Genomic DNA, 27,575 nt, shown 5'->3' with positions numbered 1-27,575 from the left:
CCATTTCAGAGGAGCTGAAACTGAAATAAAGGGCTCTTAAGGAGTGATCAGCACTACCACCAAACACAGAAGAAAATTATCCTTGAACAATAAAGTTATGAGAAGCATTACCATCAGGTTAAGCTACAGCCATGCCTAGAACTGTAGCCTGAGCTCTAACAGGACCTTTCAAGATCTTTAGAGTAGTATTATAAAACAGCTTTGTCAATGGAAAGCAGGAAAGGGAGAAAGGGGGGGGGGGGGGAGGTACAAAGCTAGACAGCCTAGGCTGAGACACACAGGCAGCAAAAGGGTCATCAGCTTTATGTAGACAGGCAGTAACATCTTTCTTTCTGTGTTATCAGAACACAGCCTGCTCACAGCCAGTGGCCAAGTGGTAACAGTTGTGACAGGTACAGTAAAACCCCAAATTAACATACCCACTTTTAAGGAAATCCCATTTTTAATGAAAATTTCTGTCTGTTCTGACAAAATTCCCATAAGAATAATGTTATTTCACCCCATTTTAAGAAAAATTCCACTTTTAAGGAATAAAAGTGAAACATTTAGCAAACTGAAATCCAATTTTTATGTACTTCTTAACATGTTCGAGTGAATTTCTGATTTCATTTCACACAGGTTGTATTTTTGTCATGTGAAGCAGTACATGGTAATCAATTCAACCAATCAACACATATGTAGATAGTAGTCAATAATTCGACATGCTGTGTAGCAATACACAAGCAGATGTGTTGGAAGAATCAAACTGATTCCATGCTACTTGAGCACGTGATGTCACATCACAGTCACTGAGTCTACGAACTACAAAGCACAAAAAGTGTAGTAGTTTGTTTACTGAAGTATCGCAGTTATCAATTTTAATCTTGTGGAGTTACAGCTTGCAGAACTTTAATGCCACAGTTCAGCATACATGACATCAATGGCAGTTTAAGCGTAAATGTTTCCTACATGGCAAAAAAATACAATTTAGTGCTGTCTACATGTGTGGCATGTTCAGAAATAATGCCGAAGCTAACAATTCCTAGGGATTCAAAAAGGATCAACATTCATATTTCTACATTCAACACAGTGGAAAACACTCTTCTACTCTAATTCCAAAGACTGAATAGCAGAATCATTCCTATAAGCAGAAACATACTGCAAGAGCAAGTTCGTGAAATCGCTCTTAAGATGGACATGGAAACTTTTACTGTATCGAACTGCTGGTTGAATCATAAAAAAAAGAAAAAAAAAGAAGAAAAAACATCATAATCTGCCATTTCAAAGAGTGAATGTAGTAGTGAGGCTCTGGTCATAGGTTTATATTATTGGAAGAACATTACATACACTGATACAGGGCGATCAGCCAAAATACATTTGTAACACTGATGAAACTGGCTTCTATTATAATTTACTTCCCACAAAACATATTTCTTTAAGGAAGAAAAATGCCATGGAGGAAAAGAGAAAAGAAATGATTAGGACACCACTGTGCACAATTAATGGTGGAAGTGAAAAGATGCTTCTACTATTAATTCCCAGATGTTTCCAAAACAGAAACACTACTGTGTACTCAGAGCACACCAGCAAACTCTGGAGACATTACAAATCTTTACAGTTTCTCATACATTTAAGTGCCAAGATGGGTGCAGCAGGAAGGAACTGGACTAATTATTGACCTATGTCCTACACATTACAAGGAAACAGGATTTCTGAGGAATGTAAGATTACTGTTCCTTCCTCCAAATTGCAAAATTATCTCCAGCCTCTGGACCTGGACATAATACACTATTAATGCCAGATACGGGGTAGCAACAGTGTGGAAGTCAATTTCATTCTTTGAGAGGAAGGAGATGAAACCCAGCATTTTACAGACTGAGTATGTTAGTTGCTGCCTGGAATTCTATAACACAACAGACTGTGTTAAGTTCTTTCACGAAGATTGGCCATTGTACATCAATTGCTACTGAAGGTGACATTGTTCCAGAAGAACAATGCACTAGCAAAACTGATATTTCCACAAATGCAACATTCCAGGATATTGTTGTGAAGATTATGTCCTGACTTCTGTACCTGAGACTGATGCATGTGAAATGCTTATGAGGGAACACAGGTAGGAGCTGGCAGTGACCGAGAAGGAGGAAGAAGAAAGAGATCCTTGTCTGCAAAGTTGGAATCAACTGCCATCCAATGCACTCGCAGACAACTAAGTATAGTTACAGCAAACTTTATCTAGTGGATCTATGGGGCCAAATACAACAGTGGCAGTTATTCACATTCCACAACAGTAGAATTATACCATTCACAACTAAGTTGAGTAGGTTAGTGGAAATGTTTTTCTTTGTTTCTCTATGAATGCACTATTTAAAATGGCGTAGAGGATGTAGATCAATAGTGAAAGGTGATACCAGACATGAGTAGATCTGTATCACAGTACAGAGTTGGAATAAGAGTACAAGCACACCTGTAGAATAATTTAACAGGATATCTGAAGGAAGCTGTAAAAGAGTTAAATGTGGCAGTAGTTGAAGACGACTTACCATGATAATGCATTTTAATCAAATTTATGAGCATTTTAAGCAAATTAACAATAACAGTAAAACTAATGATTTATTTGACTAAACAGTGTATCGAGGTCAAGTGAACCTGGCTGCTACCTCATGGACTGGCAAATATGATCAATTTCGAAGGAGGGTCAAAAGTGGATTCTGAAGGGTGCAAGCACTGCCAAATAGGTTAGATGAAGCAGAAGGAAATACTGTCAATGGCTCCTGCATCCTTACAATGTGAAAATGTTCCATGCCCACAATAAAATAGGTGGTGAAGAAAGAGGTCTAAATGAGAAATTACATCATCCTGACAACAAAATTATCTTGCAGAACAAAAACTGGGCCTTCAGTATGCGATCCTAGAGGCATCACAACAGTCCCATACGAGATTATTATGTGCATATTCCTTTCCTTGTTGATCATCAATTTTCAATGGCTGTTCTCAGACAGTGAAAAAGATTCAGTTCGAAATTAGAAATTGCAGCACCAGAGTTTGATGACTAAACCTATCTTCATAAAAATTACCTTTTCCATTCAGTGAGCACAGAGTTGTTTTATTTTTTTAGTCATGACAGCTATTAGTGTTGTAGTCTCACAGTACATATTCCTTGCTCAGATTACAATGTCAGTATTTCTATTTTAAGAGGAAAGGAATAGTGGGATGCTAATTATGCCAACTTTTAAATCTGAGTGGTACATATAACTTATCTTAATTTTCATGTGACAAATTTCAAGACTTTGTATCCACACTGTCTTTTACACAGGGCATAACTTACTTCTAAATTTTCATACTTCACATTTATGAAGCCTGTTCAAATAATTCCAGAACTTTGTCCACAAAATTTTTGACACCTGTTACTTATTGTGAATGGTCTTCTCCAAAATACTCTTCTACACAACTGATACATTGGTCCCAATGCCCTTTCCACTCCCAGAAGCAGTCGTGGTATGCCTCTTGCTGGATCACGCAAAGCACCATCTGCTAATTTTGTCTCATTTGTTGTTGCAAATCTTCGTCCTTTCAGTGGGTTTTCAACTTTCTAAATAAAAAAAAAGTCTGCAGGGGCCAAGTCTGGAGAGTACAGTGGATGTGATTTCGATTTCATTTTTTGTGCAACAATCATGCACCAACAGTGATGCAAGAGCCGCTATGAATTGTCTCGCAAAATTTCAAGCCGTTTACTCCTCACATTGTCACAGGCATCACAACACGTCCTGAAAGTACCATCGATTAACAGTTTGTCCCTGAGGCACAAATTCATGATGAACTAATCCTTTAAAGTTGTTGGTAGATGTTGAAGGGCATCCTGAACAGGGGTAATCTTTAACTTCTGTCCAGCATTATTTAGTGTGTCTCTGTAAAGGTTTTCTTGAGTTTCACACTAAATATAATGCAGACACAATGCTCCTCTAACTCTGCCATCTCAAAATTTGCAAACTGTGCAACATTCTACTCAATACGGCACCAAACAATAACTAACATACATACAACACTGAAACCTCTGGCAGTTACATATTGAACATACGCATGTGCAGGAATGCCAACCACATTTTGCTCCAACACATCAGTGCGAAGTTACAAATGTTCCAAAATTTTTTGAACAGGCCTTGTGTATCATGACAAGCACTCTACCGCTTTTAAGTTTTTAGAGACATTTCAATTCCTCATCTTTCTTCCTCCATTTCTTTTTACTTCCAGTGGATAATCTAATAACAATAGAAATTCTTAGAAGGAACACAGTCATTGTATTGAGCAGTAGAGGCGCACATAACTTCAACACACACACACACACACACACACACACACACACACACACACAAAACAGTCACTATTCAGAGACCAGAAAAGATTTTATTGCTTTGATACTTCCATGAATATTAACATCTTGATTTAACACAGTTTTTGAGGAGAGGCACAGTCTCTTACCATAGGCAAGTGATCATTTTCTTCCAACAATAAAAGTAAGTATCAAAATAAGTTCTGATGATTAAATAAATTTCCTTTCTACATGGAAATGAAAGGGGAACACTGACATTGTCCATGATGAATGATGTTGCTAAATGTTTATGATAAGGTACCCATGTTACAATGTAACACCATTCCTTTCATTACAAAGTCCAAAATCCATTTAATTCAAATGCTCTCCACTTAACTGGACTATATGATGACAACACAGCCTTTAAATTTTATCTTTAAAAGAAGCTTCTTTTTTAAATACATGTAACAGCAATTTCACATTTTAAGTAGTATATAAGGTACTATATTAATAGCACCCTTATTAGATTTTCTACTCTAAAGATACTCAGAATTCATCTGAGAGATTTGTTGCATTGTTTCAACCACAAATTCTTTTTTAACCTAATACTGGGCAATAGAGATCAATCTAACAAACTGTGCAAAAATTAAAATGTAAATGACAATTATACAATGTAACAAACAATGCTCTAAAAATCTTAAATTTCAACACCTGTGCCTTAACACAGGATCCAAAAGGTTCATTTCAGATATACAACTCATACAGCTAATAGCACCTTTCATTTGCTAATGTATCAATCAAGTAGGTGTCAGATATTTAAGGCTATAGCTGGCCATTTCTTTTGATAACATTACTCGCATATATAAATAAGACTACTATTAACACAGAAAATTTCATTTCTGTGTTAGCATAAATCTTCATGATTCATTATTTAACTGAACTTCTCTTCCTGCTTTCTGAGTTACAACAATTTATGAAATTTTGCAGCTGAATGCACACATTCATGACATTTATAACTTCCTTAATGTCATGTCAGGGTATCAAGCACAGAAAGGTATATTAGGAACTTGATTTATGTTCACTGAACAGATAATATATCTGTGTGTCTTGCACACTGTTTCAAGCAAACCACATTTACATTAACAGGACACTAATCAAGTAGTGTCCACACTGGTTTCACCGAATATTTTCAGCCCACTTCATTCGAAAGTGACCGAACAGCATTATGTTAAAGATAGACTTTTTAGAACTGTAAACGTGAATGACGATAATAAAGTGCTCCAATTTAAAATCAAATTTTAAATGATTTTTCCCACGTGGGTTGTTTGCAATCTTTAACAATGACAAGAAAAACTGTTTTTTGGTTTCTGCCTTAAAGCAGAAACATATTCAAAAAATACAACAGGTTAATGATGTCATACATTGGTTTACAAATATTCTACGTTTTTACTACTCACTTGATAAGACACGCCAAATACTAAAGATTACACTACAAGCGAACATTAATTTCAATCACTAACAAATACCAAATAAGTGACAGACATTCAAAATAATTCATAAAATATGGAAGCAAATTATTTGAATTAATAATGCAAACTTAATTATGTCTGATATAATTTCAAAATGAGTGTGAAGAGAAATTGCACTCATGTGACTTTCGCTCTTTTGGAATGATTTTCTAGGATTAATTAGTGCTGACTGATTAGTGTCAAACACACTTCTTTATGCCATTACAAAATCTGCAGTCTGTTGGTGTCTTCAACAGTAACATCCACAGCACTATATGATATACAATTGTATTAGAGCTATGGAGCAGAATAAAAATACAGTCGTGACCAAAGTTACATGCATACAAGATGCTGCTCTCATGGATCACAATTACAATAAACATTTTAATCATAATCTACAGTCTCTTCCCTCTTTCAGAAATCAACTGCATAAGTACTTGATGAAATTAGAAAATAGTCAAAAGTTAAGTCCTACTGTATGATGAATTTATGTGGCTGGTCTGTATTATCACAGATTGTGTACTAACACAAATATGCACAACTTTGCTGAGTAAGTTCTTCCTACAGTAAAATTTGTGTTAAAGATTGAGCCTATCATCTGCCTCAGTTTGTGCGAATATGAACTATTAAAATAATAATAAGCACCCAGTCACCACGTTTGTGTCTTCAAAAGACAAACATCTGTGAGCTGCTGCAATAAAGTGAGATTCCAAAAGATAAAAATTGCTCCATTTACATTTTAAAAAGGTACTATTTCCACCGTAACAGATTTTTAAAACTGGTCACATAACATACACGAATACTGAAATAAGGACTCTGTAGTATCTTCAACATAACAGAAAAGAAGACAACAGAACACTTTTGGCATATTTTATGCGACTGATGCAGTTTATGTGCAAAGAACTTCTGTCCTGACTAGACCTAGAGAAGGTGGGAGCCATACTACAGTTAATATGAAGAAAGATAATGTTCCACAATATGATCACTTCACTGATGGTTACTAGAAGACATTGATGATGGATTCTCTTCCTTTGCCAACACCAATCCACTTAACTGCAAAACAAAAACATGTTGTTTATAAATACACCAATAATAAGTGATTTGTATAAATTTACACTGGAGAGCAATATCATATCAATACAGGATTCTGCACAATGTGATGTACTTACTATTCTAGAGAAAAATGAGACTAGGTCAATCACTGTTATGTCCTTAAAAATATATTAATAAACTGACAGCTATATATTGTTCTTAAGCTATTACAAATTCTTAAGTATTAAAGAGTAAATTAATACATCTAAGTGGTAATATGGATTAAATTATTTTCGTTTTAACCCAATGTTCAACATACATACACAATATTGATTTTCTGATGTCAGAGGCTAATTCAAGATTTAGGATGAGAAAACACACATATACTAAATAAATACAGACTTGAAACTTTCAAACAAAGTAAAGATCATTTTCTGTTAGATTTTCCCATAAGCATAATCTACTACATGGTAAGTTATTTGTGATGCTGTCATGCTGTTTAAACAACACATTCAAGTCTCTCAACATTCTGCAAGAACTGCGATTTCTATTTACCAAATATAAAAAACTGTTAAATTAATACTTTTCTCTCACAGTGAGATTTTATTATTACATCTCTTCCATTTTCCAACTGTTGAAAAGATTCGTTACAAGCCACACAAGTGGTCAACAGGGAACTGCTGGGTCGTTTCAATTTGTTAACACATTTCCGGATAGGAATAACTGAATATAGAGCCTTAAGAGGAAGAATTAAGTTATTTTCAAAAGTGAAAATGAGTGTATGGCATCGATGGCAGGGAGGCACCATCCAGGGGCGCAACACAACACCCAGTCCACGAGCGGAGAAAATCCCAACACAGCTGGGAACTGAAACTGGGCCTGTTGCATGGGAGGCAAGCATGTAACCACCGAGCTAAGCAGGCGGACAGTTATTTTAGAAACATTGCACGATAGGATACTGGTGTGTGTAAATGATAACAAGGTATTTCCAGTTCAGAAAGCTGAAGGAGCTGCTGTGTTACCAAACATTCTCTGGTGAGCCATTTTGAGTGTCAAGACACACAATGGCTGAAGCAGGTACAGGGGCATATAACCTGGGTTGGCCAACGGAGCTTAGCCAGCAGGCACCATTGTCTCTCCACAGTGTGTTGGAGCTCTTGATGCAAGGGACTACAATGGATGTTTCACCAATTCATACTCATACTCACAAATATGTAATGCACACACCATTATCAAGCACAACTAGATCACATTATTTTCTAAACTTCCACATCTTTCATACTAAAATATGTATATTGTTTATGCCTTAATTAGCCATGAACAGGGGAAGGAACGGCCAGGGGAAGGAACGGCCAGGGGAAGGAACGGCCAGGGGAAGGAACGGCCAGGGGAAGGAACGGCCAGGGGAAGGAACGGCCAGGGGAAGGAACGGCCAGGGGAAGGAACGGCCAGGGGAAGGAACGGCCAGGGGAAGGAACGGCCAGGGGAAGGAACGGCCAGGGGAAGGAACGGCCAGGGGAAGGAACGGCCAGGGGAAGGAACGGCCAGGGGAAGGAACGGCCAGGGGAAGGAACGGCCAGGGGAAGGAACGGCCAGGGGAAGGAACGGCCAGGGGAAGGAACGGCCAGGGGAAGGAACGGCCAGGGGAAGGAACGGCCAGGGGAAGGAACGGCCAGGGGAAGGAACGGCCAGGGGAAGGAACGGCCAGGGGAAGGAACGGCCAGGGGAAGGAACGGTGGAGTTTAAAATAATTTCGTAGTAGAGTGTTATACCCCCACCGGCGAAACATTGCACTTGACAGTTCGCTTTTTGTCTAGTTAGGTTGGCTACACTGTAATAGCGATGTTGCAACAGCAGCCTCTATACACACAGCAGACTATACAGTTTTCCGTACCGTCTCGTAAATGCAAGCGATTGAGCAATTACAGTGTATATAAAAACTCGTTTTTAGCTGTACTACAATGACAGGAAGTAAACAACAGTATAATAATGCATGAAAAGACATAACAATGCGCACTCTTTCGATAACGGAGCAAAGAAATACAAAAAACAAGCATCTGACGACTGGCACTTTAAAATCAATAATGTATGTAGTTTACAAAATAAATAATAACTGAGATTGCAATAAATAACCAATATTAGTACTTTTTCACTCACCAATTTACAGTGATAATGGCGCAATTCCATCCAGCTCGCCATCGTCACTGTTGTCCGATTCATTGCTAAAACCGTCTTCATCGTCGTCATCAGCAAGACAAATAATTAATTGTTCATGTCAACTGATAATGCCTTCTATTGTCTGTGCTGCTCGTATAAGCTTCTCGACGTGCTCTACTTTTTTCTCCATGAGGCTGCATCCACAGTCACAAGAGCTTCACGCAACAGCTTTTTCACCTCTGTTATTGTAAAGGACTTCTTGTTGTTCCTTACATACATTTTTACATCACTCCATATTAACTCAATAGGGTTGAAATGGCAGTGATATGGTGGCAGACGTATTGCAGTATGACCCTGCTCCTTGGCAATTTAATCTACTACATATGTAGGTGTCGTAGGCTTATTTTCTTTAACAAGAGAATATAACAGAACCTTTGTCATACTCATATCCGCTGCCATATTTCGAGCCTGTAACCACTGCACCATAACTTCTTTCCGATCATTTGTGGTTGGGGCTTTGTTCTGTATCACCGAATGATTTGGAGCATTGTCCATTACAATTGTTGTAGGGACAGGAAATTGTTTTAAAAGGTTCCTGAACCACTCAACAAATCATGTGTGATCCATATCTTCATGGTAATCACCAGTCTTTTTTTATCTAAAAACTAAAAGTGCATCAGGGACAAAACCACTGGAGGAGCCTGCATGGACCACAATTAATCTAGCTCCTCTTCCCGTCGGCTGATAGCCGCTACTGCTGGGTGTGTTATCCGTCCAACATTTACTGACAGCTTCACCGGCATTAACCCACGTTTCGTCTAGACAAATTATGGAATGCTACTAGCAGTAACACTATGTGCTCTCTCTAACAGTACTTTGCGTCCGTCTAGCGTTTTGTAACGGAAACCCTTATTTTTAAGCACAATTTTTAGTGATGTTTTACCACCCCTGAAGAGTTCACTTTCTTTTAAAGAGATTAATAACTTAGCTACAGTCGGATACTCTTTTCTGCTGTAGTAAGCACAAACATGCCTACGAACTGCATCAATCTGGAAAGAATCTAAATCTGTGATAGAACTAGGCCGCTTTTTCTTCTTTCCCAGGGTTGATTAAAATGTATTAATTGATCCAGACAGCTTGGAATCATTACGGCTCACTTCAGTATCTTCCAAGTTTTGTAGTAATACTCCCTTACTTACTACAGTTCTTGCACTAATACCAAGAGTTTTCGACGTACGTTCCACCACTTTGTCGGTGGGAATTGATGGCTGTCCATGAATGCTTACATAATTTTTCTCCTGCTCGTAAAACTCATGAGTTCTGCGTAGTAACTCCAGTGCCTGGCTGTTTAGCGGCACCCCTCGACGCAAAGGATTGTCACTAGGTGAACGAAGTCTTTTCGGTGGCATTTTCCAAGTATGTAAACTCACAACATAACAAAAGTCGCAACGATATAGCACACAGTACAACAAAAATAAACGGTAAACAACATACAATTCACGTTGTATACACATTCACTAAACAAAGCCGGCAATGCGGGGACTTTGACATCACTGCACATGAGTAACAGCAGCGCTAACTGTGCTGTGACTGGCTGGCGCCCCATGCTGAACGCCTAGTGCCTATCATTCTTCACTTGTTATTCTGTTACACTGCCAACTTTATACGCAAACGTCAAGTGCAATGTTTCAACGGTCCGGGTATAATGTTAACAATGTTTTATGAAAAGCTATTCATTTTAAACATACAAGGGTCACACCAAAAGAAATGCATACGATTTTTGTAAAAACACAGTTTTCATTCTGCATCTGTGAAAGTTTTACAGTGTGTAGATACATTCTTCCCACTTGTTTTCAAACTTAGTTCAACCTGTTCCCTTGAGTGGCGCTGTCAGCGTGTCTTCAAGATGGCTGCTACACTTGACATTCGTCAGAAGCAACGTGCTGTCATAAAATTCCTGTGTTGTGAAAACGAGACAGTGGGAAACATCCACAAGAGGTTGAAAAAGGTGTATGGACATACTGCTATCAATCGCAGCACAGTTAGTCGGTGGGTAAGCTGGTTACATGATGAAAGCAGGCTCGGCAATATTGAGGATTGTCCTCACAGCGGCTGACTGATGACAACCTCATCACAGTGAACGAATTGTCACGCTACGTTGGGATAGGGGAAGGAAATGTTTGCAGAACACTGAAAGTGTTGGCGTTAAAAAAGGTTTGTGCCAGGTGGGTTTCCAGGATGTTGACAGTGGCTCACAAAGAAACAAGAACAACGGTATGCAGTCAACTTTTGGAACAGTACAAAAATGGTGGAAATGAATTTCTTGGAAGAATTGTGACAGGTGATGAAACATGATTCCATCATTTTTCACCAGAGACAAAGGGGCAATAAATGGAGTGGCATCACGCAAATTCACCCAAGGGGGGGGGGGGGGGGGGGGGGGAAATTCAAAACCACACTTTCTGCTGAAAAAGTTATGGCTACAGTGTTTTTCGATTCAGAAGGACTCTTGCTTGTAGATATCATGCCAAATGGAACCACCATAAATTGCAATGCATATGTGACAACACTGAAGAAACTTCAATCTCGACTGAGTCATGTTTGACCACATCGGCAGAAGCAGGATGTTTTGCTGTTGCATGACAATGAACGGCCACATGTCAGTCAAAAAACCAAGGAAGTGATCACAAAACTCTGATGGATAATACTGAAACACCCACTTTACAGTCCTGACCTGATTCCATGTGACTATCATCTCTTTGGGGAACTGAAAGACTTTCTTCGTGGAACAAGGTTTGAAGATGATGACTCCCTTGCGCATGGTGCCAAACAGTGGCTCCAACAGGCTGGTTCCAAATTTTACCGTGCGGGTATACAAGCACTGGTTCCAAGATGGCGTAAGGCAGTTGAGAGGGATGGAAATTATGTGGAGAAATGAAAATATTGTTCCTAAAGGATGTATCTACACACTGTAAAACTTTCAGACATGTATAATAAAAGATGGATTTTTTAAAAAAAATAGTGTGCATTTCTTTTGGAGTGACCACTGTATATATTTTTATAACCTTTTGATCCAAGTCTGAATGCAATATATTAGGATAACCTTTTTGTTAATGTTGGCAGATTTGTTCAAAAGTTGTATTAAATTATAATGTAATGTATGTCATTAGGACGAAGTGGAAAGATACAACAGAGAGAATAGCGGCAGCTGGCAACATCTAATTACAGATGCTAGTCAACTACAAAATTGATAATTCCACATAATTTTTGAATATTACCACTGAAGAAGCTGTCATTTGGTATTCTATGTTTCTAGTTTCTTGATAATTGGGCCTGCAATGAAATAGGTCTTGAAAGAACATGGTAAGTAAGTTTCCAGTATCACTGCTTAAATCATTTATTGATTATTGAAACAGCTGTTCCAGAAAACTTCCAAATTCATGTACATCTACAGTGTAAACATAAAACATCTATGGGGTAAGCTGTCAAAAATTACAGGAAATATTTAATTATAACAAGATATTATGCCACACTGCATGAAACAGCACAAAATCAACATGAAATAAGTATTTTAGAATTTCATGTAAATGTAATGAGAACAGTCACCAGATACAGGCACACCGACCTTACATATGTGTCAAAACAACTAGAAATCTTAAGAAAGGATGACATAACAATCAATACATGTTTTAAGCAGTGATACTGGAACCTTACTTACAATATACTTACAATTCAGTGTTTCATTTACTCCTGTGCTACTTACAACACCTTTCTCCTTTAGTTTCATTCCATGTTACCTTCTGACATTTAGATTATACTATACTATCTGCTAAAATGCTGCAATGGAAGATCAATCTGGACTTTTCCAATTTTGTTGGCTTTGCTTACAAAACTTTAATCAAGTCTTATGGTGACAGATTTACTTTAACCACTATATCTGGTGATTTTAACTTTACTTCAATATAAAATTGGTATCTTTTCAGGTTGACTTCCTGTCTAACAGGGTTTAAGAAAACATGACACTATAATGATCTTGTGCAGTTTTCATTAACCTGTTACATAGGACTTCATACATTCCATACTTTGTGTCAACTAACATTACATTTTTGAGTAATGGAATAAAAAGATGACCATCTACAAGTGTGAAGCAATAAACCATTGCTTTCATCAGAACGGAAATCAAATTATTCACACAGCTGGAACAGACACGTATCTCTTATTTATGTGCAGTTTAACAAGTAAAAATATACAAAGACACCAACAACAATAGTTATTCTTGAATAAATATGTACTTACTTGGAACTCCAAGACACTCTTCAATTCTTTCAATATACCTCTTCGCATTTAGTGGCAATTTATCATATTCTCGGACATCTTCAATACTCTTTTGCCATCCTGGAAGAGTTTCATACTCGACCTGCATAAGTTGAGGATATGAGATTCAAAACTAAGCCAAGCATTGTTCTGACCTACCCCAATAAATTACTATTGCTTCACTTCAAATGAAATAGGGACAGCAAACAATTTATGTGAGGAAATTTAAAAAAGAAATCACTATAATACTGGTTAATTATTAATTATCTTTTTATCACATCTCTGTATATCTTGTGGAATATATATGTGCAAGCAGTTAATGCTAACAACCAGAAAACTATCAGTGCACTCGTATGACATAACAAACTTGCAGTAAACACCAATTCAACAGAAAGCCTACAATTCATGATATATGTCTCCAGATAGATGAAAATTGTGAGACAGGGATTAAACCCAAGCCTTTGTTAATTAGTCCCGAAACATCACACTGTCACTAACTGCTTTCTAAACATAACTGACAATTACATGCAAATGACATAAGTATTACCCATCTCATTACTGACTACATCACAAAGTTTGTAGGAATGGGTAAAGATGAGTATGATGGGGTGACATCAAATATTTATTTTTAAAAAATGTACTGTACCATAGATTCAAATTGAGGTGAGGTAAGTACATGGGTCTCTGTGCCATTTTGGCACTTATTACTCAACAAATTAATTTAAATGTGGTCATATGAGAAATGAACATTTACAAACACAGTTTCTTCTGGAGAAATGGTCATTAAAAATCCAGTTTTGTAATAGAAAAATGTACTAATAAAATTTACAAGGCAGGTGAGATAGAAGGCATCTCTCATAGTTGGGTATGTTATCATCCGAAGCTGTACAGGAGGAGGAGGATCTGAATGCGCAATTGGTACAATACTTATTAAGTTCCCACCAAAAATTATCACAGGAGAAACATTTTAAGTGTGTTTTTTGAAAACTTTACACATAATCCAGAGAAAATCTGGATTCGGCAGTGTATCTTACAGACAAAACTACAATCTGAACAGTGGGTTGGTGAAGACAAATGTGCGCTGAAGAAGAAAAATCATTTGCTACTTGGTATGGTTAATGAAATGGGTCTGGCATCCCAAGTGGTCGTCAATTTGGAAAAGGATAAAATTGACTAGTTCTTATTACAAAATCATACTGAATGTTTCAGCAGCAAGATGGAAACTATGCCATGAAATATAGTGCATAAGAAAATATCTGTGAACCAAAATCAGCAACTGATGAAAAGTAACGGACAATACTCAAGATCTGGTCCGATGAGGGTTTGAAAGCGCTCTCCTTTGTGGGTGAAATGCACTTCTTTGGGATTCCAGCAATAAACAATGTAGCATCTGTCCTCCCCATATGAAACACTCATATGCCATTCTGGTTTTAATCTCTCTGAACATGTATTGACAGGTATTTGAAAACTGTGGACGATTCCAGAGACTGAGCACCAACTGTGTAATCATATGATGAGTGGTCTTTTTGTCTATTTACTTACATTACACAACATTCATTCAGTTATGTACAGGACCGACTGTCAACCTTCGTACCAAGTTCATTTTGAAAAATGAAGAAAACGGCAAGATAGCTGTTTAATCAACAATCTTTTATTGGGCACACGATCGGTTTTGGAACAGATACAGTTCCATCATCTGGTGTAAAAACTTAAAATTGCTTTATCATCTGAGGTCATCCTCATCCCAACAGTCATGGAACCGAAGGTTCTGTCTGTGTCAAAAGAGGAAAAGGGACAAAAATTCCATCACCCATTCCTATGTACAAGTTGTGATCTCAGTTCCGTGGCACTGGGTAACAGTATTGGGTCAGGATGACCTCAGGTGATTAAGTGATTTTTATTATTTACATCAGATGATGTAACTGTAATTGTTCCAAAACCCGTCATGTACCTAATTACAAACTGTGGATTAAGCAACTATCCAGCAGTTTTCTTCATTTATCAACATGGACTTGTACAGTTGCGGTTGCCCTGTAATAAGAACTCTTTGCACCAAATGGTGATCATATCCGAGTTTTCCTGATGTAAAAATTTGTTAACAATGAAACTTCCCCATATACCACTGTACTGTTGGGCAGTCTCAGTGAGCCTTAACGCTGCCTGTCACATTGTTTATGTGTATTGGGAACACAAAAAGTGCTATCAGTCATTCAAGTACAGGGGACACTACTTTTGCTTCTAATAGTATCTCCATTTTTAGGAGAATGTAGTGGGTTTGTTAGCAAAGACATCATCAATCAAATAGCATACATCTTTCAATAATCTGTAATCATGTATTTTGCTTCTTAAATAGCAATGCAGAACTCTACCAAATGCTTAGGGGGGAGGGGGGGAAAAATACGTGGCATCAACCTGAGCTCTGAAGTATACGCCCTTCTGGATATCAGGAATGAACAGGCAAGCCTGCTTATCACATCATCAGTGTTTGCAGTATCTGTCCTAATTCCAACAGAGGAGATTTTAGTCTCTACAAAGTTCTACATCACTTTCAAGAACAAGTGTAAATGCGGAATCTAGGAATGTACCATAACCCACTGTGTACTGCGCCCGAATGGATCACAGATATAACAGACTAATGACAGTCTGCACAGAGGTGTTTAAGCATCATTATTCCCAATTTCCACATGTGAATGGAATGGGAAGAACCCTAAATAAGGCACCCTCTGTCATGCACTTCACAATGGTTTGCATAGTATAACTGTATATCTTTATTATTTTCACATCTCGATGATTAAAATTAGGAACTGCTCTGCTCCACCACCTTCATCCACTGCTCAATGTTGTCTTCGTACAATGAATGGTTATTTTTAATCACTCCAGTGTTTGTGTACTATCAATTGAGATAAATAGAAAGTAATAATATGACAGCAAATAATGAAAAACAATGGCAATTTAAAGAATTTTTCTCTGGAACTGACAATTTTAAACAAGCATTGTGGAACATGACTGCTGTAACAATATCTATCAATAATGGCACTGCTGCAAATCTAAAAGATATGATCACACTGGTATTGGCTGACTGTTTTCCATATACATTTTTCCAGACTGTAAGTCGGACCTTAATTTTCAAGTCATTTTTTAAAACAAATTTTTACCATTTTTATTACTAGAGCGCAAGGCCAGATAAAAAATTCCTGAAAATCATCAGAACTACTTCTTCTCCTTCTCTCCGTCGTTATCATTGTCCTCTTCATATATAAGATGGTCTTCACTGCCATCGAGAGTTACTTATGCTACACTTCTTGAAAGGTTTAACAATAATGTCTTCTCTCACACTAGACCATGACAGTTTTATATTCTGACACTTATTTGTATGGAGGTCATTTTAAAGCTCCCTATACCACTCTCATATACACTTCGAACGGTTTATTTATTGAGACATCAAGAGGTTGCGCTTGTGAAGTAAGTCCTCCCACAATAACAGAAAGAGTTGTATTTACCTGCATCAATTTATCATTCAAAGAATTTTTCCAATGACCTCTAAACCAGTCTAGCACAAGAAGAGAATTATTCTCCAATAAAGCACCTTTCCCTCTCTCCCACACTCTGTTAATGCATAATTTCATACCAGCCTCATCCACCCAACCTTTGTCATGTACATGAGCAACAAGAACTAGCACTATTTCAGAGGACTTTGGCATTGTTTTGCACTTGAAAATGAACAATGGATTAAGTTTAGACCAAGCACAACAGGGAAGGACAAGAGTGTAGTGCATTTTTTCATGTACACTTATTTTTCTAGTTACACTTTTAACACCACTCATGGTAACAGTTCTGTTACTTGGCACATCAAATGACAGAGGAGTTTCATCCATATTCACTATTTGGCTTGGTTCCGCACTGGTCTTCTTTTGAATGTTGAATAACAAAGTAGTGAAAAGATATTTTCTCTTCATATTCTTGTGGCATTTCCTGAGATATTCTGGGTTTGGTTCACATACAAGGTCCATGATGCTTCATAAATCTGTAGCACCAACCAACTCCATTCTTAAAGTCTGTTAAGCTTCACTGTAGGGATAGTTTACGAGCGTGTATTTGAATAATTTTTCTATTAATTCCAATGCCATTTTGACAGTGTCCCTAAATCCCTTTCAATATGCCATCATCAAGCTTTGGTCACTCTGCATTCAGTCCTCTATTTGCACATTTAGTCTTCCTGATTTTTTCAGTTCTTCTTTACAAGCACACCAACTGCAAATGGATTTTTCTGTTGGAGGGGGGCTGAAATTCTGCTCAGCTGCTCTGTTTCCACGTTGTTTGCATATGCTATTACTTTCCATTTATAGCCCGCACCATATGAACACCTTTTATTTTATCCATTATGAAAGTAGCTACTAACAAAATTTATGTACCGCTACTGGAACACAAATCACTTTCAATTGAAGTTGACTGACACTGCTAACTGCAATGATGCATCACGGGCTAGACTCTGTCCTGGGTTTATGACGATGGGGTGGGAGAGACTGCGTTAGCAAGCTCGTGAATCGTCCCCCCCACCCAAATCACATTTGTCACATTGGTGCACTGCTGATACCAGTTGAATCCAGTGTTGCCAGACAGAGATTCTCTGCAGCAACGAACATATGGCTATTTTTAAGAATGGCAGGACTTTAAATCAAACACTGGACTATTTACATTAATTTCGAGTGTAAGACACACCTGAATTTTAGAGGCACACTTTCACAGAAAAAAGTGAATCTTATAATCCATAAAAAGGTATTGTTCTTATTTACTTTACATAGAAGACGATTACACAATTGTTGATTCTACTCACCTCTACTGAAGCAAGTTCGCTGATGCTTGAAGGGAAGTAGTTTAGCTCTTTGCCTTTCTTCTTGTATGCTACAGCAATCTTTATTTCTGGTAATGTATCGAGTATATCTAATTTTGTTACACATATTCTGCAAAAGAAAGACATTCCATGTTAAAATAAATACTAAAAAGTTCTGAAGCAAGCTTTGATAATTCTTAGTTTACAATTTCACACATTTAATTAGATTAGGCATATGGGAGAAAGAACTAAAACAAGAATTTTGAGATGTGCATAGAAATGGCAGTTTAAGTAAATATAAAGCAGTGGTAATTTCAATATGATTCTTCTGGGTGTGTGACAACATGATTATACGAAAAAACTGCCAACATTTTGGCTACTATTGCAGTTAGGCCTTCTCAGGTGAATACTTGGTAATTTGTGGTTACTGCTTTATATGTACAATTGTCACTACACTTTCAGTCAAAAAGGACTTGACATCCTGGCATCCTCCTCTTCCATTCAAACAGGCCCTGGAAAGCCCAGCAGTACCGATCGACCACTGTGTCATCCTCAGCCAACAGGCATCACTATATCCACACACCCTGGCATAATGGATGTTACCTGGATGAGAAGCCACAAATCGGGATGTGAAATGCTTATGGCTCTCAATATTTAACACTAACTTTTATTGTATGCAATTCAGTGGATGCTACCAAAATGATGTACTGCTACTTATGTGTGTTAGCCAGTGGTTGCTAGGACCTGTCTGATCCCTTTTGGTTGCAATGTGGTGACTACAATATGTGACAGTGCTGCTCCACAAATAAATACAAAATAGTCATTGCAATAAGCATATGACACCCCCAATGCCTTAACCCACTGATCTAATCGACATGCAGCATACCAGGACTACCTATCACTTTCAACTGAAGATATAAGGATTCAATATCTTTTCTTTATTTGCTTTCTCTTTTAGTTCATTATCTAGAGAAAAGAACAAACCAAATGTTGCCCATGAATTGGCATGAATATAGCACAGTCCAGAATTAAAAATTTCAAAATTTGCAGTCCTGATATGCAGCATAGTACAACACAATAATACAGGTAGCATGGACCTTCTGGATTACAGATGAACATAAATCTGTGCATTAGATGGTCAAAGGGCAGCATGTATATTTTTTACCAAAAATTATTACCACTTTTTTTCTTAGAGTAGACTTCCCCCCCTTTAAACACCTTAATGCTTAGTTATACTAGCACACTTGAAATTGAGATGCCATAACATATATAAAGCAGCAACCGTCAACCACCAGAAGTTGCCCTGCCTGGTCATACGCAGACAAATTTTACTAAACAGACTCCAGACAAGACATACTAGGATCTAGTTTTGGTAAGTTCAGTAATTTAACATATCCATTATTACCACCAATGCACTGTGCTATATAGAGGTGGTTAGTTTGCCTTATAGTGTGTGTATTTATGGCACAGTTTGGGTCCCATGGTGAAATTAAGCCAAGCATTCCATAGAAAAAAAAATATTTTCTGGTGTGAGATGGATTACATACAGTCCAACAATCATGGTATTTAAAGACAATTGCATTATATAACCTACCCAACATTCATTGCGTTTTTACCTTAAGTTAATTCTGAACAATATTAAAAAATGATTTTTTTACCTAGACAGCCATACTAGAGAGCCAATACCTTTCAAGCTATCAACAAACTAACTGTTGCACAGCTGCCTTCCAGAGGGTTATTTTTAGTAAACTCTATTACATACAACTCTGAGTAGCTCATTTTTGATATCCCATAGTCTGACAAGCTATAATGGTATCACAACACAGCTGACACTTGTGTCGCATCAGTTATGAAACACTGAAAGGATGTTTCACGTGGCCTAAGCAGTTGTTATCAGGAGATTGTGAAATTCAAAAGCTATTTCACATGTCAAAGATGTCATTTCCAACATGAACTGATAAGCAACAAACAAATATCATGACAACAGAATATGAATATTAATAAAAATTTGCTCTTACTTACAAACTATAGCCATTAACTAAAGTGGTATATCGTAAAAGTGGCAGATCCAGCCAGCCACATCTTCTTTTCCTCTTTGTTGTAACACCTACTTCACTACCACGTTCTTGGAGTAGTTCACCATTTGCCTAAAATAAATACCACAAACTTTCTGTAAGTGCATGAAATGTGACAAAGAAGTTGATATAATTTGTTAATATATTTGGTAATAAAATCTTAAGCTTGCAAGATGTGTGATGTCTTGTCTTTGAGGTATGTTTGGAAGTGGACCACAATGAAAAAAAAAAAAATTTGTAGCCATGTGTCAGCAGACAACGGCACAAGAAAAAATAAATGCTGGTTTTTCACAGCAGGTGGTGGATTAACAAACACAAGAAAGGCTGAAAAAAGTAATGCGCATTAAGAGATTTAACATAGCTCGAATCCCTAAGAATTACAATTTTGTTACTTTTAACTGAGAAGTTCTCAAATGTTTTAGTACTGCATCCTCTTTGACCTGACAAAGACACTGCACTTTACTTCTGCTCTTTTACAAGCTTCATTAGCTTAATATTACTGTGCCTCCATAGTTCAAAATTCTTGATCAATATATATTTAACTGCCAAACATTTGAACAAACAAATTGTGCATGCATATACAAGATTGTTGACAGTGAAATATTTAATTCCATATGACAAAATTTTGAAGGTGGTTCCAAAATAGTATTAAACTCAAATATTCCTTATTGAAATTTCAGCAAAATAAATATCTGGATGTTTCCAGGACCATAGATAATGAATTTATGAGCTTCTCTAAGCAAAACTTTTATTTTCTTGAATTCGTCACGTGTTTCCTTCTAATACCGTGCAGCATTCTTTATTATTTTTAATTGAAATAATAAATGCTGGCCCAGGGGAGATAGTATATTTTCACTTGGTTATCATCAGATTTATGTATATTTACACCAATACACACAAACACTGCCATTACTGCAAAGTGAAAAATATGAAGCACTGCTGAAGATGTCCACAGACGTTCTCCATTATTTCTTGAGGAATTATCTCCCCATTATGTTCACAATTATTTCTTGAGGAGTGACCTCTCTGTTCCTGGATTGTAGCTTTCAACTCTTCACTATTATTATGTCACTGTGAAAAATCTGTTCTTGAACTGACCTTTCAGAAAGAAATTGGGGACTGAAAGAGCAAGTGACCTCGTCAGTCACGGATACCACCAAATCGTGAGAGTATTATTTGATATGGATCAGATTAGTCATTTGAATTATGGGCCATATAGCCAAAAACCTATCTTGCTGAAACCGTACTGCATTTAAACTGCAATATCACTGTAGCTGTGAAATGAAGAAATGGTTAAAAATGGCCTCATAACAGCTCAGAATCGACCACCACTGGCTGGCCATTGTAGCCTATTTAAAAAAGCAGCACCCAAGATGCCAACCTCTGGTCTATAACAGTCCTTTTTATGTACAAGCTGTCAAGCTGCATCCAAGTAATATTGGTTTTGTTTACTGACAAACTGACATGAATCAAAATTCACCTCATAAAACATCACAAGATATCAGAATCACAACATTTTGGTCAATTTTGTCTAATAACATCGTGCATAAATTGCTCCTACTCTATTTCCCAGCCTTAACTGTTTAACCACTTGCAGCTTATAAAAATGAAACTTCAAATCCTGTTTCAAAATTCTTCGCAGAGGGATCCTACGGATTTGTGATGACCTGAAATGTTGCCCGACAGATCACTGTGGCTTTTATTGTAAAGCTTCACAAACTTGTCTGATACTATCCAGCAACTGAACAGTCAGTTGCCCATCTCATGCTATTGTTTTATCCATCTGGACATTGTCTTTCTGTTTAAAACAAGGAAATGGCCATCTCTTCCATCGTACATTCAGTGTTGGACAGTGAAGGAATTGTGTGTCTCAATACGCACCTCTGCTGGCCATTATGAAATAAATGACACACTATGTGGATCTAATGAAGTGTAGTCAATGGCATGAGCACATCTACACCTTAGCAGGGTAGTCAGTTGTAAATATACTATTTCCCTCATGCCATCCTCTATATACATACTTTTATTAGTCAGGGACTGAAGTGAAAATGTCACAAAAGTATTAATTAAAACCAGTTCTCTGAGGTACCAGAATTGATGCTGGCCATGGAGCAGGAGCAGTTTGCCCAGAGGCAGAGTTTTCTAATCATTTCAGTCTGCTGATTCAACATCCTGTGCAGTAACATGAAGTATTTGGACTATTCAGACAGAGCTGCCTGCCTTTCATTTCGGTCAAAGTCTTGGATACATTTGGGTAAAACACTCTCTCTCTCTCTCTCTCTCTCTCTCTCTCTCTCTCTCTCTAGCTCGTGCACGCACACACACACACACACACACACACACACACACACACACACACGGAAAATGGAGAACAAATACTGGAAAAGACACAGCAAAACAATTTATGGATGATATAAATATTCTAATAAACTACATTACAGAACTACTTTTTTAATCCTTAAACTCAAAGAATACATAAAGAATGGAAAGGAAGAAAAAAGTACATCTAATTTTTGTTTGGACATACATCAATAGATTTTTTTTTAATTCGAAAGCATTGTTTTCTATTTGGCACAAAGTACATGGGAACAATGATTGTGGAAGTTCAGCCACTGTCTCATCCATAATCTACTCCCATTTTCTCATCACCACCTAAATTGTAATCACAAACATCTGACTAGAGCATACCAATCTGTGACTTTACATTGGATGATAAGATCTATTTCAGTAAAATATGACTCTCTTCTACATTCAGGTCCCAAATTGCTTGTCATCTATCACAGTACCAGATATAACCACAGCAAGCATACTAATTAGAAAGCCCAACTTAATTGTCAGTTAACCCTACAGCTGCGGGCAATGCGAACTTAAAGAGTTCAGCTCTTTCTGGGTGATTTCATAGGGCACCACGTTATGTCAAATATAATTTCTGGGCAATTTGTATGTAGAATTCACTATTTTCACAACAATGTTTGACTGCTGCCCTGGCCAGCACATTCTCCAGATCTCTCACCAATTGAAAACATCTGGTCAATGGTGGCTGAGTAACTGGCTCGTCCCAATATGCCAGTCACTACTCTTGATGAACTGTGGTATCGTGTTAAAGCTGCATGGGCAACCTGTACATGCCATCCAAGCTCTGTTTGACTCAATGCCCAGGCGTATCAAGGCCGTTATTACGGCCAGAGGTGGTTGTTCTGGGTACTCATTTCTCAGGGTCTATGCACCTAAATTGTGTGAAAATATAATCACATGTCATTTCTAGTATAATATATTTGTCCAATGAATACCCATTTATCATCTGCATTTCTTCTTGGCGTAGCAATTTTAATGGCCAGTAGTGTAATTACCTAATCTGCTTATTTCTTTAAACCTCATGCTGATTTACCCTCCTCCCTCTTCACCTCCACACCATGAGGCACTTAGCATTTTCCCTGGTGAGTGCATAATACATTTTAAGAACCTCTGCTTTAAACAATCAATATCTTGCTGAACAAAATAACTTTCTGAGGCAAAACGCTAGCATTAGTGTCACTCATTTTGTGTCTTATCTCACAAGTGGAAATTTCTTTGGATGTATCAGTAGCATTCTTGGGCAATTTAAAAACTAGTGGGGTACAGAAATTTCAGTAAGGTCACAGCAATTGTCTACGGGCTGACAGTCAATCTCATCTACCAAACATTTCTTGATCCTATCCCACCGTTGCCTGCCATTAAGAGACACCATGTACACCGTGTCAGTCAGAACAGTGCTCTAATATCATATGACCTACAATCTCTTCACGTGCCCTTAAATCATAATGCTCCCAATTAACATGCCATATGAAATATGTTTGCTGGGAGTAATGTTGTGAGTATGTGAGCAATTAGGGCAGCTGCTTGTGAACTGACAAAGAATATAGTTCAATGATGAATCTAGTTTTTGTCTGGACACAAATGACTACCACATCGAAGAAAGATTACAATTTGTGCAACATCCTAGGCCAGGGTTCACTGTTGGGAGTTAGCCTGCCGGAGCTGATGGTGCATGGTGTGGTCTGCCGAGACAGAGGCAAATGATCACATCTAGTTTAAATATAGAGAACAATTCTTGATGTCATACAACTGCATGTTGTTGCAAAATCAAACCACTGTAAATGTCCCTCTAACACCCCAGATTTAACAGATGTACAGCCTGCATACTGCAAATCTGTGTCACGTACCTTGTAAATGTTCACTACGATGATCACAAAGAAGTAGCTGCCATTTAGTCAGTACAAAATTTTTGCTAAACAGTAACAAACACATCAGGTTTTCTATCCAATTCTTCTACGATCCTTACAACTTCCAAGATCTTTGGTAGCCATCAGATAATGCTGGTGGCATTAGTTCTGTTTTGATAGCTATCAACTGTGCTACAGAACACACAAGGAAGGGTATATCTGATAAGAGAGTTTCCATCGATCAGAACAGGGCACACACCCAGTGATATGGAAATTGATCAAAATCTGATTTTTTAAAGAAAATAAAACACTATCTTACTCACAGTTTAAGTAGCAGTGCCTAGTTACTAGATGTTTAGATGCCTAGAACAGAGCAGAGTAAGAAAGACTTATTACCGCCAAAAACCCTCCAAATTCAAAGGCACCCCATTTCTCAAGAATGATGTGTTTTCCAAGGGAAGTACTGCAATTAAGTATTTTATGGCCTATGGACTTTGCAGTTACACAACAGATGATGTTGGACTGTTTTGCAAATGTAAACATGGGACCGCTTCTGTAAGCTATGCCGGAAAACTTGTTTCATTATGAAGGACCGATGACTGACTTGAAAAAATGTTACACAGTTTTCATTTACTATAGTCTGCACTTTTCCTTGTCATTCTGGTGGTTCCACCAGTGTATGACCGTGGGCTTTCATATGAGCAAAAATAATAAAGTAAATGGAAGGCCACAAGTTGTGTTGTTATGGGTACAATAAAATTGCTCACAAGGACACTGCAATTTGGAACGAATTAATAAAAGTTTAAATTCTTAAACTGGATGAGGAATGTATTAAGTATGTGAACCGTTTAAATGAATTCAATTTTTACAGACTTTGGAGCGATTCATTTGCTGATGGCTATACAAACACTAATTTCATTTCCAGCTGAACCTATAACAAGCTGCCACCTATTGCTTGATCATAAAAATCTCTAATCTACGTAACAGTTATGAGCATAAAAAATTGAGTGAACAAGAATTTGAAAAATTATGGCACGGCCAAAGTAGATTACAGTAAATCACTCAAAATCTGCTCCCACATGCTTGTTGGTATATGAGAGATCTATAAAATTATACTTAAGACAGGCACAAATCATTGAAACCTTTTTCACTATGGCTCTGAAAGGGCATCAGTAATCACAAAATTAGGTGGTGTAACATGGATTTAACTTTGGGCAATTCGGACATGAGTCTTCTGCTAATTACTGGCCTCATGTTATCACTACAGGGAGACAATCACATTGTTAATATATAGCACTTTAGTGTAATTATAGTAAGATTCATTTTTCAGGGCTAGTAAACAGATACATACTCTGACAGAAAGCCTTATTTGAATATATCCAAATCCTGGCATAATGCTACTACTATCTTCTAAAGTAGGTCACTGATGTGAAATGACCATTAATACTTTCTTTACAATATATTACATGAAAAAAGCTGAACTAAAATTTCTACTTACATCTAATAGCTCTGTTGGAAAGGGTCCATCTCCAACTCTTGTTGTGTAAGCTTTAACTACTCCAATTACATCTCCAATATTACAAGGTGGAAGACCTAGTCCAGTACACACACCACCTATGCTGCAGTTTGATGATGTCACATATGGGTAGGTCCCTGAATAATTCAACAAACAACAAGTTTGAGAAAACAATAATGTCTATATCCTAAGGAAGCCCTATTTTGTACATATTTTGCCATCATATTCCAAACTACTTTAGAGCTCTATTTGTGCTGTTATTTCATCATAAGTTTAAGGATGTCAAAAATTTAACATTTAGTGGTGGAGAGAGATAGGGGGGACTATGAGTAGTAACTATTTCATTTTTTGGAAGTAATTCATAATTCACCACAGTATCAAGCAAGACCTCACGTAAGCAGAAAAGAAGCCATGACTGGATGAGAGAAAGTTCTCCATTCCTCTTTCTTCGTCCAAACTGAGCACTAGCCCCAAAAGGCTGTTAATTTTTCAGCTCCATATGCACAAACCTAAGTAATTTTTTACTACTATTACTTTTAATGGAACAAAATCCTTTTCTTCTGAGGCACCAGAAAGTGCCATTGGTGGGTCGCACGAGAAATGCTGTTAGTTCATAAATGAGTTAAATGGCTTACACAAGATGATTCATTTCACTAACAGCACAATGAGAAGGGAATGTTGGCCTATTTAAATCTTAATACTACCTTATGCAGAACCAAGATCGGATCTTATATTATCAGAAAATGCAACCACCACTGATATAGTGAACCACAGTTCCTCCAACTACCTGATGAGGTACAAGAAGTCAGCTTTCAGGTCATTACTATAAAACCTCCACAGGTCCTGTTGTCAAAGAAAGATTTCAATAAAGAATTTCAAATTATACAGTGCATAGCCTATATAAATGGTTACGATAGTGAGTTCAGCAATAGTATCACTTGGGGCATCCTTAAAAAGATAAGATAGAAAGCTAACCTACTGGCCAAGAATTGTATCAGTTCCAATATTTGGAGGAAGAGGGAGGAGGGAGGGGGGACGGGGGGGGGGGGGGGGGGGGGGGGAAGGAATTTGTAACATACATCATAAAATTTGGCACTATTTCCAAGAGGGTCAGAAGATACAAATGCTCCAAAACCAATGAACAGCTTTTCATTCTCAGTAACACCAATACAAAGTACAGGCACAGGGAACACACAAATGCAACACAACTAGGTATATTACACTACTCACCATGATTGCCCCTGTGATACATAGGACAAACTGATGGGCTTTTCTACTAGGTTCAAAGAACAGGATTTCTGCCCCTAAATCTGCCTTCAGTACCCACTTTCAAACGCAGGGCATTTTGTCACTGACCTTCCCAGAAACTTATGCGAAAACAAAGGCCACATGTTAAGTATCTAGATAGTGTTTCTTAAACATCAGTAAATCTATTAATCAATGGCGTCAGCAGTATCATCACTACCAGTTGTCTGGTTTAACTACTAATAGTCATATTGTTTACAATGTAATTCTTCTTTGATTGGCACACAAAAAATTGTTGGATCCTATTACCTCCATGGCATGTGGAGTGCAGAGGAGAAGTACATTACATGGAGGTAGTTAATAAGCAACAAATATAGTGGGACCCATATGTTGTTAATAGATTGGTCAAT

The 27,575-nt window shown here is 37.5% G+C and overlaps 1 protein-coding gene across 3 annotated transcripts in view; it reads right to left on the bottom strand.

Annotated features, from left to right (window-relative positions):
• Positions 1 to 4,360: 4,360 nt before the first annotated feature.
• LOC126363549 (adenylosuccinate synthetase) overlaps positions 4,361 to 27,575 on the bottom strand; it is a 62,369-nt gene continuing 39,154 nt past the window's right edge. For all 3 annotated transcript variants that reach the window (XM_050007972.1, XM_050007971.1, XM_050007973.1), the window contains 5 exons: positions 25,903 to 26,057; positions 20,150 to 20,274; positions 18,131 to 18,257; positions 13,279 to 13,399; positions 4,361 to 6,846 (listed from right to left, as the gene is read on the bottom strand). In XM_050007972.1, coding sequence (XP_049863929.1) covers positions 6,794 to 6,846; positions 13,279 to 13,399; positions 18,131 to 18,257; positions 20,150 to 20,274; positions 25,903 to 26,057 — 581 coding nt within the window. In that variant the 3' untranslated portion in view covers positions 4,361 to 6,793. The remainder of the gene's footprint in view (positions 6,847 to 13,278; positions 13,400 to 18,130; positions 18,258 to 20,149; positions 20,275 to 25,902; positions 26,058 to 27,575) is intronic.

Source organism: Schistocerca gregaria, chromosome 1 (genome assembly GCF_023897955.1).
Source record: "Schistocerca gregaria isolate iqSchGreg1 chromosome 1, iqSchGreg1.2, whole genome shotgun sequence".
NCBI classification, from domain to species: Eukaryota; Metazoa; Arthropoda; class Insecta; order Orthoptera; family Acrididae; genus Schistocerca; species Schistocerca gregaria.
Note: the sequence above shows the minus strand (reverse complement) of the source record. Positions and strands in the feature narration are given on the sequence as shown.